The sequence below is a fragment of the Miniopterus schreibersii genome (genome assembly GCF_964146895.1).
Source record: "Miniopterus schreibersii genome assembly, chromosome: 1".
NCBI classification, from domain to species: domain Eukaryota; kingdom Metazoa; phylum Chordata; class Mammalia; order Chiroptera; family Miniopteridae; genus Miniopterus; species Miniopterus schreibersii.
The window spans coordinates 162,438,489-162,452,254 of NC_138101.1; the positions used below are offsets into that span (position 1 = coordinate 162,438,489).

The following is a 13,766-nucleotide window of genomic DNA, read 5'->3' on the forward strand; positions in this document are numbered from 1 at the left end:
CCCAGACCTAGCTGGCACTGGGAAGAAAACACAAGTGAGCCCTTAAAAAAGCCAAGTGTCATCTTCTGATTCCACAGAGGGCAGATTCCTTAGGCTTGAGCTTGTCTACCTAGTAATGAGAAACTGAAAGCAGGAAAAATGGAAAAGGGAAGTGTTTCCAGGAGCATAAAGAAATTTAGGCTTTGGAGGTCATCATCAACACACACTGGTGCTATGAGAACATAAATAACTGTAGGATATCACAACTGTCCTGAGGAAAAGTGCATATTATTTTGATACATGGCACATGTATACACGTGTACAATGTTTTTCAGTTTACAAAGGGCTTTCATAAATCCTCATCTCATTTGGACTTAAAAGACCCTGAAGAATGGTGCTAAGCAGGAATTATCAGGATCATTGCACTGGGGCTGAAGGAAATGAATTACGCAGAGGTCTGGGAAATGGTCCTGGTGGGCCTAAATCTATATTCCGTGTCAAGGCCGTGGTTTCAGTAACGGCACGGGGAAGAAAAGCTACTGGGAACTCTGCGACTTGTCTCTTCTCTCCGCCTCCTAGTCTTTCTTAGCACAGTGGGAGAATGTGCGAGTCTCTCCTAGCTTTGCAATACTAGAGCTGTTTCAAGCGGTTTATACGAGCCAGGAAACGGCGGCTAGGAAATGTTGTAGGAGCTCAGGAGGAAGAAAGAGGTCGGTGGACGGGGAAGATCGAGGCGAGCCTTCGGGAGGTGGCACTTCTTCCCCGCGTGGGAGCCACCTGCATTTCCGGGGTGTCGGGTATTGGAATGAACTCGCCAAGTGTGCAGACTGCTGGGTTTCAACCTAGACCTACAGGATCAAGATTCTGAGATGGGCCCTTAATCTAAAAACAAGCTCCCCAGGGGCTGGTAAGCCACCAGATCAGCGCCCCAGCCTCCAGGTAAGGGAGAGAGCACTAGCAACAGGGAGGCGCTGCAGACACCTGGGGTTCGCGTAGAGCCGGGCTCGGGGCAGTGGGGCGGGTGGGGGCCGCGGGGTCACCTTGAGCCTGTTCAGCTGGTCGTGCAGTGCCGCCTTCAACCGGAGCAGCGTCTCCTCCTCCTTGCGCAGCTCCTGGAGCCGGCTCAGCATCGCGTCTCCACACGCCCATACGGCCGGGCGCTCGCTGATGACGCCACAGCCTCCGCGTTTCCGGAAACGGAACAGCGAGCTGGTTGCACGTGGGCCGTGGCGCTTCCTGCCAGCTCCACCGAGGGGTTAAGTCGGGGTTTTAAGCCATAAAAACTAGACTCCAATAATGATTCTTAAAGCACAGGCCGTTGGAGCCGTACAGATCCTGGAGATAAAGTTGCTCAAGTATCGCCCTGGCCCCGGTGGCTCGGTTGGGGCGTTGACCGGTACACCAAAAGGTTGTGGGTTCCATTCAGGTCAGGGCACATACCTAGGTTGAGGTTTGATCCCTGGTTGGGTCCATGTTCCTCTCAAATGAATAAAATATATCCTCTGGTAAGGACTAACAAAGAAATAATGCTCAAGTATCGAGTTTCAAATGCTTGTGGGGACAGTACTTTCACTTCCAATGTTATGTTGCAGTTAAGTGGTTATTTTAATGCCACAAAACCTGCAAGTGCGTTTTTTAAGGCAGGAACTATTACCAGCATTCAGCACAGGCACAGGTGCCCGTTTTCGTAGGCAGATTCCTGGTTAAATTTTTCCCAGGTCTGTACAAGTTAGAGCATGAAAATAATGCAACGAACCAATTGGGAGAGGGTGCCTTGACATGCTAGGTTAACTCTTGAATCGACAGGTGGGAGTATTATAGATCACCCTTGCTATGGATTTGACCGCCAATGGGAGAAAAATCAAGATCCTGACATGAGACGACTTTAGAGTGGTCAGTGAAATAGCTTTAGAGAAAAATGCTTGTGGGTACATTTTTCTGCACCACGCTTGATCAACAGTCATCCCCTTAGTAAAACTGAATACACAAGTAGTTCTGAAAATAATGAGGTGGCAAGCATATCCTCCAACAGTGGTCTATCATAGCAGGTTATAACAAGAACACTTCAAGGGAACCAAGTTTCTTACTGCTACACCTCAAAACATATTGATTCTGCCCTCTTGTGGTTACTGGTCAAATCTTTATGGAATTTTCCTAAGTGCTTTTCTTTTTTCGGTGGTGGTGGGGGGGAAGTAAATTCTAACAGCTTCTGTATTTCTGAGACAAGTCTTTTAACCATCTTTCTCAAGAACATTACTTACAAAGTAGATTTTATTACTGACAAAGTAGATTTTATAGCTGGATTTATGGAGCATCCCTCCTTCCATTCAACAGCATGGATTTTGTATAAAGCCAATGCTCCATTTTAGACCAGACTATAACAAGTGAAAGGCTGAAATTATGGAGAAAGTGTCATCAAAAAAATTCTAATCAAGATTCACACAACACACGCAACAAGTCATGTTTCTCACTGCCTTTGATCACTTTTTTATTCAAAATTAGCTGTCCAAAGTGATTTGACTTTTATGGAATAAACAAATTTAAGTTTATGCCACAGGCTTCTTTTCTTCTGTGGTGGGTTTCTTTTCTGCAGGTTTCTTCTCAGCTGCTGGTTTCTTGGTAGCTGCAGCCTTTTTTCCCACCAAAGGCTTCTTCTGCTTCTTAACGCCAACAGCCTTCTTTCCTTTCTTCCCTACCACAGGCTTCTTGCCTGGAGCCCCCTTCTCATCTGATTTGGCTTTTTGCGCTGCTGCTGCTGCTGCTTTATTCACCCGGAGCTTGTGCTGCAACAAATTAGGAAGAAAATCTAAGAATCAAGTTTTCTAAAAAATCATCATATCTGCAAAAGCCGTATCATTATTTACGTTTTTGGCCTGGCGAAGAATGGTGTTCCGGCGCATGGTCTTTGCATATGGGTTTAGCTTCAACATGATTCTCAGGTTTTTCAGTGGATTCTTCTTCAGGACTCTGCGATGAATCTTCTTGCTATAAAAAGGTAGATTCTATCTTAACATTTTAACCAATTATAATGAGGTTGGGGCAAGAATTACTATAAATATCACAACTTTACCGTGGTGCTCGGAGGGCTCTTTGGATCTCTGGGCTTTTCAAGATTCTGCTAAGGTCTGTATTAAGCATCTTGTGCATGGGAAGGCTGAAAGAAAAACCAACAAAATGTTGAAAATAGAGGCCCAATTCTTATTTCTCATGTGTTTAACATGTACCTCAACAGAAGATAAAATTTTAACAATTTAAAGCTTTCCAGAATTCAACTAAAATTTCCAACTACACTATCACTTCTCAGAGTATCTCACCATTTCAGCATATTGCATCTGTACGAGGGGAAATAGCAACACAATCCATTATTTAGAAAACATGAAAACCAATTCTGAATGTAAATATCCGTAGTATAAACATCAGTGTTCAGTATATGAATGTAAGAACACTCACTTGTAGTTACTCTTGAGAGAGGCAGCTTTACGCCATGTGCCATACAGCTCATCTAACTTGCGGAAAGCACTTTCAGTCCAAATGCAGAAACGGCCCACATGCCCACCAGGAGCAAGTTTCAAAATGTTCAGTTTGCTTACATTAAGCAGAGTAATTCCTTTTAAAGGGAAAGGAGAATTAGGGAGGGTGTATTTCAACAGAAGAAATGCAAATCATCTTTATGGCTTACGGGCTACATAATATACCTGAGAGCTATCATCAGTTATGAAGTTTCAACCATTAATGGTGCACTCATTCAGCCAAGAATCAGATATTCCACAAAATCATGTGTTTCAGAAACACGGACCATAAGTGGAATCTCATCATAATAAAAGCTGAGTAAGCATGCAAAGCATGGGCAATCAAAACACGTAGGCAACACAAGAATTACCAGGGATGTTTCTGAAGGCTTTGATGATACCGTTGTCCTCATTATAGATGATGCAAGGACCCCTGCGCTGGATACGACGACGGTTTCTCATTTTGCCCTTGCCAGCTCTCATTCGCTGTGAGGCATAGACCTACAAAGCGAGGTTTAGTATTCTGATTAAGATGATTCCAGTAGTAGATATTCAGTTACAAAGCCCCATTTTAGAAATAAAACAGATTAAAATGACTTCCCTAACATTAAAACACAGCTATAAAAATGGCAGTCACAATCCACTCAAGTATTGTTATCCACTGCATAACATTTCCATCTATGATAAATCATACATAGACAGTGGTACACTACACAGTCTAAGTGTGTAATCAGTAGGATACATACCATGTAGGTTTGTGTGAGTACTCTTATAGTTGCATAACCACAAAATCACCTAACAACGCACTTCTCAAACAGTATCCCTGTTAAGTGGTGCATGACTATAATATGGTTCTAGAGTCCTTGCTTTCACATCCAAGATGTTAATACTGCCTCCTTGAGCAATCTTTTGAAAAAAAGTTCTGACACATTTGTGAGGGCTACCAAAAACTGTAAATGTGTTCATCAAACCTACCTTTTTAATGTCATTCCAGGCCTTAAGTTTCTTAAGAAGCAAAACAGCCTCCTTGGTTTTCTTGTAGCCTTCAACTTTATTTTCAACCACCAAAGGAAGTTCAGGAACTTCCTCAATACGATGACCTGACAAAGCCAATTAACATAGAACTGGTTACCCTGAACCTTTTGAAAAATTAAGCACTTCATATAATCCACAAAAGCAAAATGGTACACAATTTGCCAAATCAGAACTTCCACAAATATCATGTGTTTCAGAAACACGGACCAATGAAGTGGAATCTCATCATTTTGACAGTTAGAAGAATTGGCAACATGATGGGAAATTTTCTAATATGCTAAATGTACTTCCCCAGTTATACAGCATTCACTGATGACTGATTTGTTAGAGGAAAACAGTCAGAATTAGTATTTAATAGAAGGAAATTTAGTCATGCACTCTGGGATGAACAGAATTTACATGTTATTAACACAATGACAAGGGTTCAGGTGAAGGAAGGAAAAAATGGGCATTTTGTTATCAGTCCTACAATACAAAGTATCACGAACCTTTAGACATGACCAGTGCTGGTAAGGCAGAAGCAGCCAAGGCAGAGCAAATGGCATATCGTTTCTGTGTTGTGTTCACCCTGCGGTGCCAACGGCGCCAGGTTTTGGTTGGTGCAAACATGCGGCCCCCACGACACATCTATTTTTCCCAGTTAAGAATCACATTTCTCAAATGTCAGGGGGAAAAAAGGTTATGTTATGTCTTGCTCAGTAAGAATTTTCGTCACCCTTCTGAACCAGCTTACTGACAGCAGGCAACTGTCGCCGAGAACAGAGTAAGACGCAAATTACGACATCATTGCAAGTAAAACTTTCCAATGTCAAGCCCTTATTGTCTTTAGTATTTAACAAAAAATCTACCAGATTCCAGATCTGTCTAGAGTTACCTGGACACTATTTGTATTCTGGACAAAAATATTTTCAAACCACTAACACAAACAAACCAGGCCCAGTCTGCTAAATTCCATGACGGCTGATCAGTCTAGGTAGTGACCACAAAAGATACATTTCCAAAAGCACCCTGGCCAGAACGATGAGTTCCACCACCTCGGACTCTGGGAATTCGAGCCACAGCTCTGCCAGTACCCCAAGACTCGGCACTGGTCTGATGACCTGAAATTGGGAAAGAGAAAAGTTTTAGCTATACAACCATAGCACTGTGACTACTATGCATGATAGCAGACAGCATCAGAACATCCAGGAAAATCATCTGATTCAGAAACACGGACCAATGGAGTGGAATTTCATCACTGCTGTTAAGCAGCTCTTAAAGTATCAACCCATGAAAGATCTAAGTTCATACCTGCCAGTTCACTGACAGCATAGGGCTGTCTATTGTTTTTGCGCAAATTGGTGTGAACGAAGTTCACAATATCTGGTCGAATGGGAGCCTTGAACACAGCAGGTAAAGTGACATTTTTGCCAGATGTTTCCCCCTTTTCAGAGTACACGGATATCAGTGGACGAGCACACGCCTAGGAAAAAGAGAAGATATTGATATTGACAAGCAATGTAAGAAGCACTCATGTGCCAACAATTCCATTAAATGCTCAGTTACAGTTTGGTGAGGTAGACATTGCTTAAAGCTAAAACAAAGGCTATGTTCACAACACATTAAGTCTATTAGCTTCAATAAGTTCTTATACTGGAAGGACACTTAGAATCAATCAAGTTTTGCCACGTAACTTTCTAAGAGAATGGTTTATCACTAAACTTTCAAACCAGGGCTTACAAAACAAAATGATCAAAACTATGTTTTAAGGTTTGAGAATGCTGTTAAGCCACTATCTAAATGCTTTAACCCCAAATGTTAACAAATCTTGTCTAACACAGCTCTACTCCTCCCAACTTCCATCCTTGCCCCCTTCATCCCATTCTAAACACATCTTCCAAAAACTTACTAAAAACACTGGTGGTTACTTTCTGCTCAACCTTCTCCAAAGACTTACCACCTGAAAAGTTCTGAGGTTGGCCTACACAATATGTTCAACCTCATCTCCCATACTCTCTTCAGGATATGCTCAGGGTAATCATCACCCTTCTACCTCAGAGGTAACAAGTCTTCTCCCAAAAGATACTCTTAGCATGGTTCCTCACCTCCTTCAAAGGAAGGCCACCTTTCTCTAGGTTTCTCGGATCACTGTTTAAAGCTCAACTACTGCCTCCTTCCTAATTTCTTATGTCCGCAGCACTGACTACCATCAACCATTACTGTGTATTTTACACCCAACTCAATCACGACCCAAGCATCATATACTGATATATTTTGCCCATTGAGCTCTCTAGGGCCCAGAACACTACACAGTACATATAAAAACATTCTTTATGGAAACGCAGTACATTTAACATCTGCCGAACTATGAGCGGGTTGAGAGCTAAAAGATTTAGGGGGCACCAAATAGAAAAATTAATTTTTAAGGTAAGAGAATCAGAAAGCTTTTGATAGAGGCGATTCTTAAGGCGAACAGGCGGGAATTCGGAAAAAGGTGTTAAAACAAGTTGTTTTAACAAAGTCTCTCTCAAAAGACGAGAATATCCTTTACTAATCAGCACATGCATATTTAAGACCTAAAATTGACTCTCTCACCACGATCTATCTTAGGATCCAAGAACTCCCAAGACTTCAGTAGAGCTCATGCTTTCTAAGATCAAGGAAAGCTAGAATTCCAAAAGTCCCTCTGCGTCTGAGAACCATCTGGTGTCCAGCGTTGCTCCCAGGAGCGCCCCGTGCCGGGAAGCCCACGTTGCCTCTAAGATGGCTGCCCTACAGCTGCACCACCCAGCTGTCCGCAACGCACAGACGCAATTGACTTTCATCTCCTTTTGCTTGTTTTCTCTACTGAAGACTTTATGTTCTGAACCCCCAGTGCATTCCTGCCAGGCCGGACAGCAGGGCAAAATCCAGAGGAAAGAACTTCCACTCACCATGGCAGGGAGAGGAGAGAGCCACACTCCTCTCTACCCGGCGGCTCCCACAGGAAAAGGAAGTGCTTACTACTTCCTCGTTCTATATGTAACCTTCAACTCGTCCCCTCGCTGCTCCGCCTCAGAACCAATCCAGAGACACAAAATATCTCTCTACCACTCTAAGAAATTAAAAATAGCTTATTACTTCTTCATCTGCGTCAGATTACAATATCTATTGACTTCCAAAGCCAACAATAACGCTTAGAAACGAGGGACTCCTTTTCGCGGAATAATTCTTAAGTGGGCGTGGCCAACTCTCGCGAGACGTGATGTCTTCCCTTCAACTACTGTAACGTGTTTTAACTTTTCCTTATGGAAATGAAAAATTACTGGGAAGGGGAAAACCGCTGTGTGCTTTAAAACAAAGTTTAACTTGTGAACAAACGGGACCTATTGTGGGTGGTGGAAGTAGTCCCGGCGGGGGTGGGGTCATGACGCCGGACGTCAGCGTCCCGCGCGAAGTTTAGTTTGGCTGCGTCGGATCCGCCGAGACTGAGGCGGGATGTGGTCGCGAGTGAACCGAGCAGCTGAGGAGTTTTACAGTCGTCTCCTGCAGTGAGTTGTAGCCCCTGCTGTTGGCTAGGTTGCGAGGACACTCGGGGCATCTCCGTTTCCCCCCAAGCCTTGAGGATTGGCGCCTTGTCAGTTCTCAGTGGCGCGTACGTTATACACTAACTTTACTGGGGTCCGGGGGTTGGCGAGAGGCCGTTATCTGCTCCAGTGTGGGGTTGGCTCTGTGGGGGCTTGGGTGTAATATAGTTGAGGAGAAAACATCTGTACGTTATCGTTTGCAGTGGAAGGAGACAGATTTCCCAAGAGGCACGTTACTCATTCTGATAATGCACACAACTTACAGTATGTTAGAGGCACCTTCCAATATATGGAAAACTAGATGTTGGCATCCTTCACCTGTTTAAAGACTTGCTGGTGTGAAACGTACTGCCATATAGCCCGTTCAAGACAGTTATCATATGAGCTACGGTTATGATAACGTGATGGTGTGTTGGCTTTTAAAAGTACCTTTATTTCACTGGGCCCTAAAAGTGCATTTTATTCTTATAGTGAAGTATTAGTACCAAAAGTAGAGTCCGTCTAGTCCTGCATACAACGTAAAAATGGAATCCATTAGTTATCAAATTTGAGCGTGCATCAGAATCACCTGGAGGGTTGTCAAACATAGATTGCTGGGCCCCGTCTCCAGGGTTTCTGATTTAGTAGATCTGGGTGGGGCCAAAGAATTTGCCTTTCTAACGAATTTCAGGTGAAGCAGATGCTGCTGCCCTGACACACTTTGAGAACCGCTGGTGTAATCTAACCCCTTATTTTCTAAATGCTATAAATTTTCATTGTTTATCTTTATTGGTTTTTTTCTGCTTACAAAAGTGGTCATTCTTGTCAATTTTTTGATCGTTATAGAAAGAACACTAGCTTTTTTAAACTAGCAGTGTCTTGGATAGCTTTCAGTATGAGAGCCTATGGATCTGTCTCTTTGTTTTTATTAACTGCTATACAATATTTCATTCTATGGCTTGAGAAATATACACGTGCTTGAGAAATGATTGCTGAATGATGGACTAACATCCCTGAGTTGTACACTGAAGACAAACATCTTTAAGTCACAGTCTTGTCCAAAATGGCAAAAGCAAATTGGTCTAAAGTTTTATCTCCTGTTTTATTTCAGTAAGTCATAGAGTAGATCAAATAATAAATGGTATCATGAAACAATTCCATTGGGTTCCTTTAGGACTCTAAAGATTCTTTTTCTCTTTCAGAGTGTATAGCAGGCTGATGTGCATTTTGGTATGTTAATGGTTTATAGGTTTACATGCTTTGGGATCACTATTTTAAAATTCTCTTGACTGAAATGATAATTATTTGATGATATTCTAGAGTTTTGTGCTTACATTTTTAAAAGGAAATTGTTTAAAATGATTAAATTTACTAATTTTTTAGTAACAGCTCATAAAAGTAGAGGGAGGATGGGTGCTTCCATTTTAGCCATAGAAATCTAAGGCCGGGGACCCTTAATAACTTCTCTGTTGTGGGCCACTGGTTCATTGGCAGGTCAAAATCCAGCCATTTTTGTCTGGCTGGCGTGGTGCAGTGGTTGGGGGCGTGCAGGAGACAGCCGATCAATGACTCTATCTCTCTCTTGTTTCTATCTCTCTCTCCTCTCTCTTCCTCTCTCTGAAATAATTAAAAAAAGAAAATCCAGTCATTTTTACTTCCCAAAAGTCATGTGGTAAATTACCTTTTAATAGTAGCTAGTCATGTGTTTTAAAAGATAAAAGAGTAGAGCTACCTCTTAGAAGCAGGTGTACCCATTTGTGGGCAGCAGTCTATTAATCTCTACATCTCCTTTTTCTTCTTAATACTCTTTTTCTTCTTTTTGCCCCTCTTCCCAACTATGCCTTAGGGATGTCATGACTACTTTGCATTTTGCTTTTCTCACTGTTGTCACACAGAGATGAAATGGTTGACTAACTCCTGAGTTGAAATGACAGAATACTGTAGCTCTGTTTTTCAGTGTGGTTCTGCATTACAGGGAATTTGATGAAGAAAAGAAGGGAATCTGTAAAGACCCATTTATCTATGAGGTATGAAAAATTTGTTTTTTAAACACAACTCAATAATCTTAAAATTGTGACTTTTAAAAAGTTGGGTTTATTGAAGTTAATTTGCATAAAGTAAATTTCACCCTTTTAGAGTGCAGTTCAATGAGTTCTTACAAATGCATTCAGTCATATAACCACCTCTATCAAGACATAGAACATTTCTATCACCTCCAAAAATCTCATGCCCCTTTATAGTCAACCCTTTTCTGTGTTCCCAGTCCCTAACAACCACTAATCTGTTTTCTATCTCTGTTTTCTGTCTTCTGTTTTGCCTTTTCCAGAATGTCATGTAAATAAAATCATACGGTTTGTAGCCTTTTGGGTCTAGCTTCTATCAATGAGTAATAATGCATTTGAGAGTCATCTGCGTTGTTGAGTGTATTAGTTCATTCCTTTATATTGCTGAACAGGTTTCCATCATGTGCATGCACTATAGTTTGGTTATCGTCTACCAGTTGAGGGACACTTGGATTGTGTCCAGTTTTTGATAGTTCTGAATAAAGCTGCTATAAACATGTATGAATTTATTAAGCATCTAATATATGCCAACTGTTTCATAGGTAAACTCCCCATAGAGTTTAATCCATAAAGTAATTAGTAACCTAAGGTAATTTTATACTAAAAGACAAGCTGGGGAGAAATAGTTGTAAATGATAAGGGTTAATATCCATATATAAAAAACATAAAAAGCTCTCTAAAATTAATAAGAAAAAAGACAACTATAATGGACACAAATAAGTAATCATAGAAGGAAAAATACAAATATCGTTATCTTGCACTATCTGAATTCTTGTCACCTGATACCTATATTAGTTACCTAGGGCTACTGTAACAAAGTACCACAAATTGGTTTGCTTAAAACATCAGAAATTTATTCTCTCACAGTTCTGGAGACTAGGAGTCTGAAATCAAAGTGTCAATAGGACCATGTTCCCACTGAAGGCTCTGGGAAAGTTTCTTTCTTTGCCTCTTCCTAGCTTTGGTGATTTTACTCTCTGAACTTGGTATCTAAATGCTTCAATATCCAAAATAAGAAATTAAACAGATTTAAATAATGAGAGATAATATGTAATAATAAGCATATTAGAGACTATTTATCTTCATTAGTGCTCAAGTAAACGAAAATGAAAACAATCACAAGATACTATTTTTTTGCTATGAGACCATAAAAATAATGAAAATAGTGTATTGACATAAGTGATGGGAATGCAAATGTGTGTGGTATATGTGAAAGACAATTTGACAATATCAATATGATTTTATATATTTATCTTAAGAAAGTAATTGAAGATGTCCATTATCAATTGTTTTTTATGGAAAATAACTTGAAACTACTTAAATGTCTGACAGTGTGGAATTAGTTATATGATGGTAGAGCCATGACAGTCAAAGAACATCTAATAGCATGGAATTTTATGGTATAAAAACTATTAGAATATCCTATTTTTATTAAACAAAATCATATCTATATCTAAATAATAGATACATTTTTATTTAAATAGATTTATTTATATGCGTGGAAAAAGAGCTAGCAAATATATACCAATAAGGCTAATAACAGTAATGATTACCCTGGCTAGTAGAATTATATGTGAGTTTTTTAAAATCTCTTTCAGCTTTCTATTTTCAAGCTTTTCTACAATAAATGTGTATTATAATTGGAATGAAAGACTATGCATTTCCTATAAACTGATAAAGTTTTAAATTCCATAGTTCAACCAGAAGAAAGGATAATATTTTGTAAAGGGCTAATTTTGTGGTACATAACAATAAATACAATGTGATTAGAGGAAAAGGCTGAAAGTGTGATCCTAATCCAAAGAAGGCTTTACAAGGCAGGGTGCATTTTAGGTGGGCCTTGAAGTATGTGTAGATATAGATATGAGCTACATTTTCTAAACATGAAAAACAACATGAGCAAAAAATAAATCTTTTAAAATATATGTCTTGTTCAAATTCTCCTTTCTAGTTACTTGCATAGAACTGGTCTTTATGTGTTTAAATATTTGTACAAGTATTAAATATATAAAGCATTGCTTTACATTATCTGTTTTTAATAGGCTGATGTCCAAGTGCAGTTGATTGGCAAAAGCCAACCAAATCCTTTGAAAAATATTCTAAATGAAAATGATGTTGTATTCATCTTGGAAAAAGTGGTAAGTAGTACTTGGGCTTTGTGGTTGTTCTATTCTTGATAACCAAATTTAGTTTCATGGGTACCTCTAGTACTAGGAACTTTTTGGAAAGCCAGGCCAGCCTGCAAGGAAATGAAATTTGGAATCTGGCAAAAGAAAGTCAAAGTTGAGGAAACAAGCATTTAGGTCTGATACCTATTAAATTGGCAGAGGATTTACCACTAGAAGAGACTGCCTAGATTCATGTGTTGGCTTTGTACTCAGCAGCTATGTTATCATCCTAGGCAAGTTATTTAGCTATTCACTATCTCAGTTTTCCCATCTCTAAAACAGAGTTAATAACACTACCTGTCTCAGGGCTTTTATGAAGAATAAAAGAAAACTTAGAACAGAAGCTTGTACCTGGTAATGCTTAGTAAATGTTAACTCATAATTGTTGTTGTTATTGGCAATACTAAGCTAGTTAACTAGTTAAACACATAGATATCAGAAATAAATATGCATCAGAACCCTGTAACACAAGTGAGAGTTGATAGCTCTAAGAGGAATAGCTTAAAGGAATCTTTGCACTTTGGGAGTGAAGAATTTGACAAAATCAGGGAGTCTCCTATGGGTTTTCCTTGGTATTTTGTCTTTAGCTCATCATTTTGTACATGTTGGAGCACTTTTTTTTCTAATGGCATCAGATGCTTCCTTTATAAGTAGCAACCTAGAACAATATCTTTTGATAGGACAGTGGAAATACTTCTGATAGCTAGATAGGTTGGTACCAAACTGGTTTGTAGCTATGATTCTTGCCATATCCCAACTCTTTGTGTTTAAAGTTTTAGAAATTAGTGCATTATGTTCTAGCATAGTGAACAGTTGACTGTTACCTTATGTTTTCTTTCATTTGGTTAAATAAATTTAAAACATTTTTTAAAGCCTTTAGAGAAGGAAGAAACAAGTCATGTTGAAGAGCTACAATCTGAAGAAACTGCTATTTCTGATTTCTCTGCTGGTGAGAATGTTGGACCACTTGCTTTACCAGTTGGGAGGGCAAGGTAAGTTTTTTCTTAGTATTGAGGTAGGAATAGGGGTGGAGGTTGGGAATTTAAATTGAAGCATTCTTATAAACATTGGGGGGAAAAATATGTATTTAGCACAGATCCCTCCCTCCTTCCTTCCCCCTCCCCCTAAATATGTATACCCAACTCTCTACTGAATGTCCCAGTGGTATCCCAAACATGACCAAGAAGGCCGCAGTGATTGTCCCTTTCTCTATTCTCCTATACCACTTGTTGTTGCTTCTTAAATGTTTTCCTTGTGTCTAATCTGGTTCCCCTCCAATCTTTCTTCCTCACTGCTGCCAGAAAGTCTGATCAAGTTTCTTTCCTGCTTATAAATCCCTCAGCAGTTCTCATTGCCTCATGATAACATCCAAATTCCTTTTGAGTGACACATAGGAACCTTCCTTGTCTAATCCAGTGGTCTTCCACCAGGGATACCATGCCCAGTGGGCATTTGGAAATTGCAGGGGTACTTTTTGGTCATCATGAT

General features: G+C 40.0%; 3 protein-coding genes across 12 annotated transcripts in view; 1 reads left to right on the forward strand and 2 right to left on the reverse strand.

The window, feature by feature from the left end:
• The window catches only part of SNAPC5 (small nuclear RNA activating complex polypeptide 5), a 40,762-nt gene extending 39,597 nt beyond the window's left edge, over positions 1–1,165 (reverse strand). For 4 of the 8 annotated variants that reach the window (XM_081155607.1, XM_081155606.1, XM_081155610.1 and 1 more), the window contains exon 1: positions 1,020–1,130. In XM_081155607.1, the coding sequence (XP_081011733.1) occupies positions 1,020–1,109 (90 nt within the window). In that variant the 5' untranslated portion in view covers positions 1,110–1,130. Of the gene's footprint in view, positions 1–1,019 lie in introns of all 8 variants that reach the window. The other 4 variants (XR_014000083.1, XM_081155609.1, XM_081155608.1 and 1 more) reach the window with 2 other exon arrangements.
• A 1,272-nt stretch (positions 1,166–2,437) lies between these two features.
• Positions 2,438–7,688, reverse strand: RPL4 (ribosomal protein L4). The gene is made up of 10 exons (XM_081161677.1): positions 7,436–7,688; positions 5,814–5,985; positions 5,517–5,623; positions 5,012–5,150; positions 4,464–4,588; positions 3,860–3,989; positions 3,430–3,586; positions 3,050–3,133; positions 2,844–2,964; positions 2,438–2,762 (listed from the first exon to the last, which is right to left on the reverse strand). Exons 1-10 carry the CDS (start codon positions 7,436–7,438, stop codon positions 2,526–2,528), a joined length of 1,275 nt encoding a protein of 424 aa, XP_081017803.1. The 5' UTR covers positions 7,439–7,688; the 3' UTR covers positions 2,438–2,525.
• A 91-nt stretch (positions 7,689–7,779) lies between these two features.
• Positions 7,780–13,766, forward strand: part of ZWILCH (zwilch kinetochore protein) — a 29,259-nt gene continuing 23,272 nt past the window's right edge. For all 3 annotated transcript variants that reach the window (XM_081159011.1, XM_081159012.1, XM_081159013.1), the window contains exons 1-4: positions 7,780–8,032; positions 10,023–10,074; positions 12,153–12,248; positions 13,152–13,270. In XM_081159011.1, coding sequence (XP_081015137.1) covers positions 7,980–8,032; positions 10,023–10,074; positions 12,153–12,248; positions 13,152–13,270 — 320 coding nt within the window. In that variant the 5' untranslated portion in view covers positions 7,780–7,979. The remainder of the gene's footprint in view (positions 8,033–10,022; positions 10,075–12,152; positions 12,249–13,151; positions 13,271–13,766) is intronic.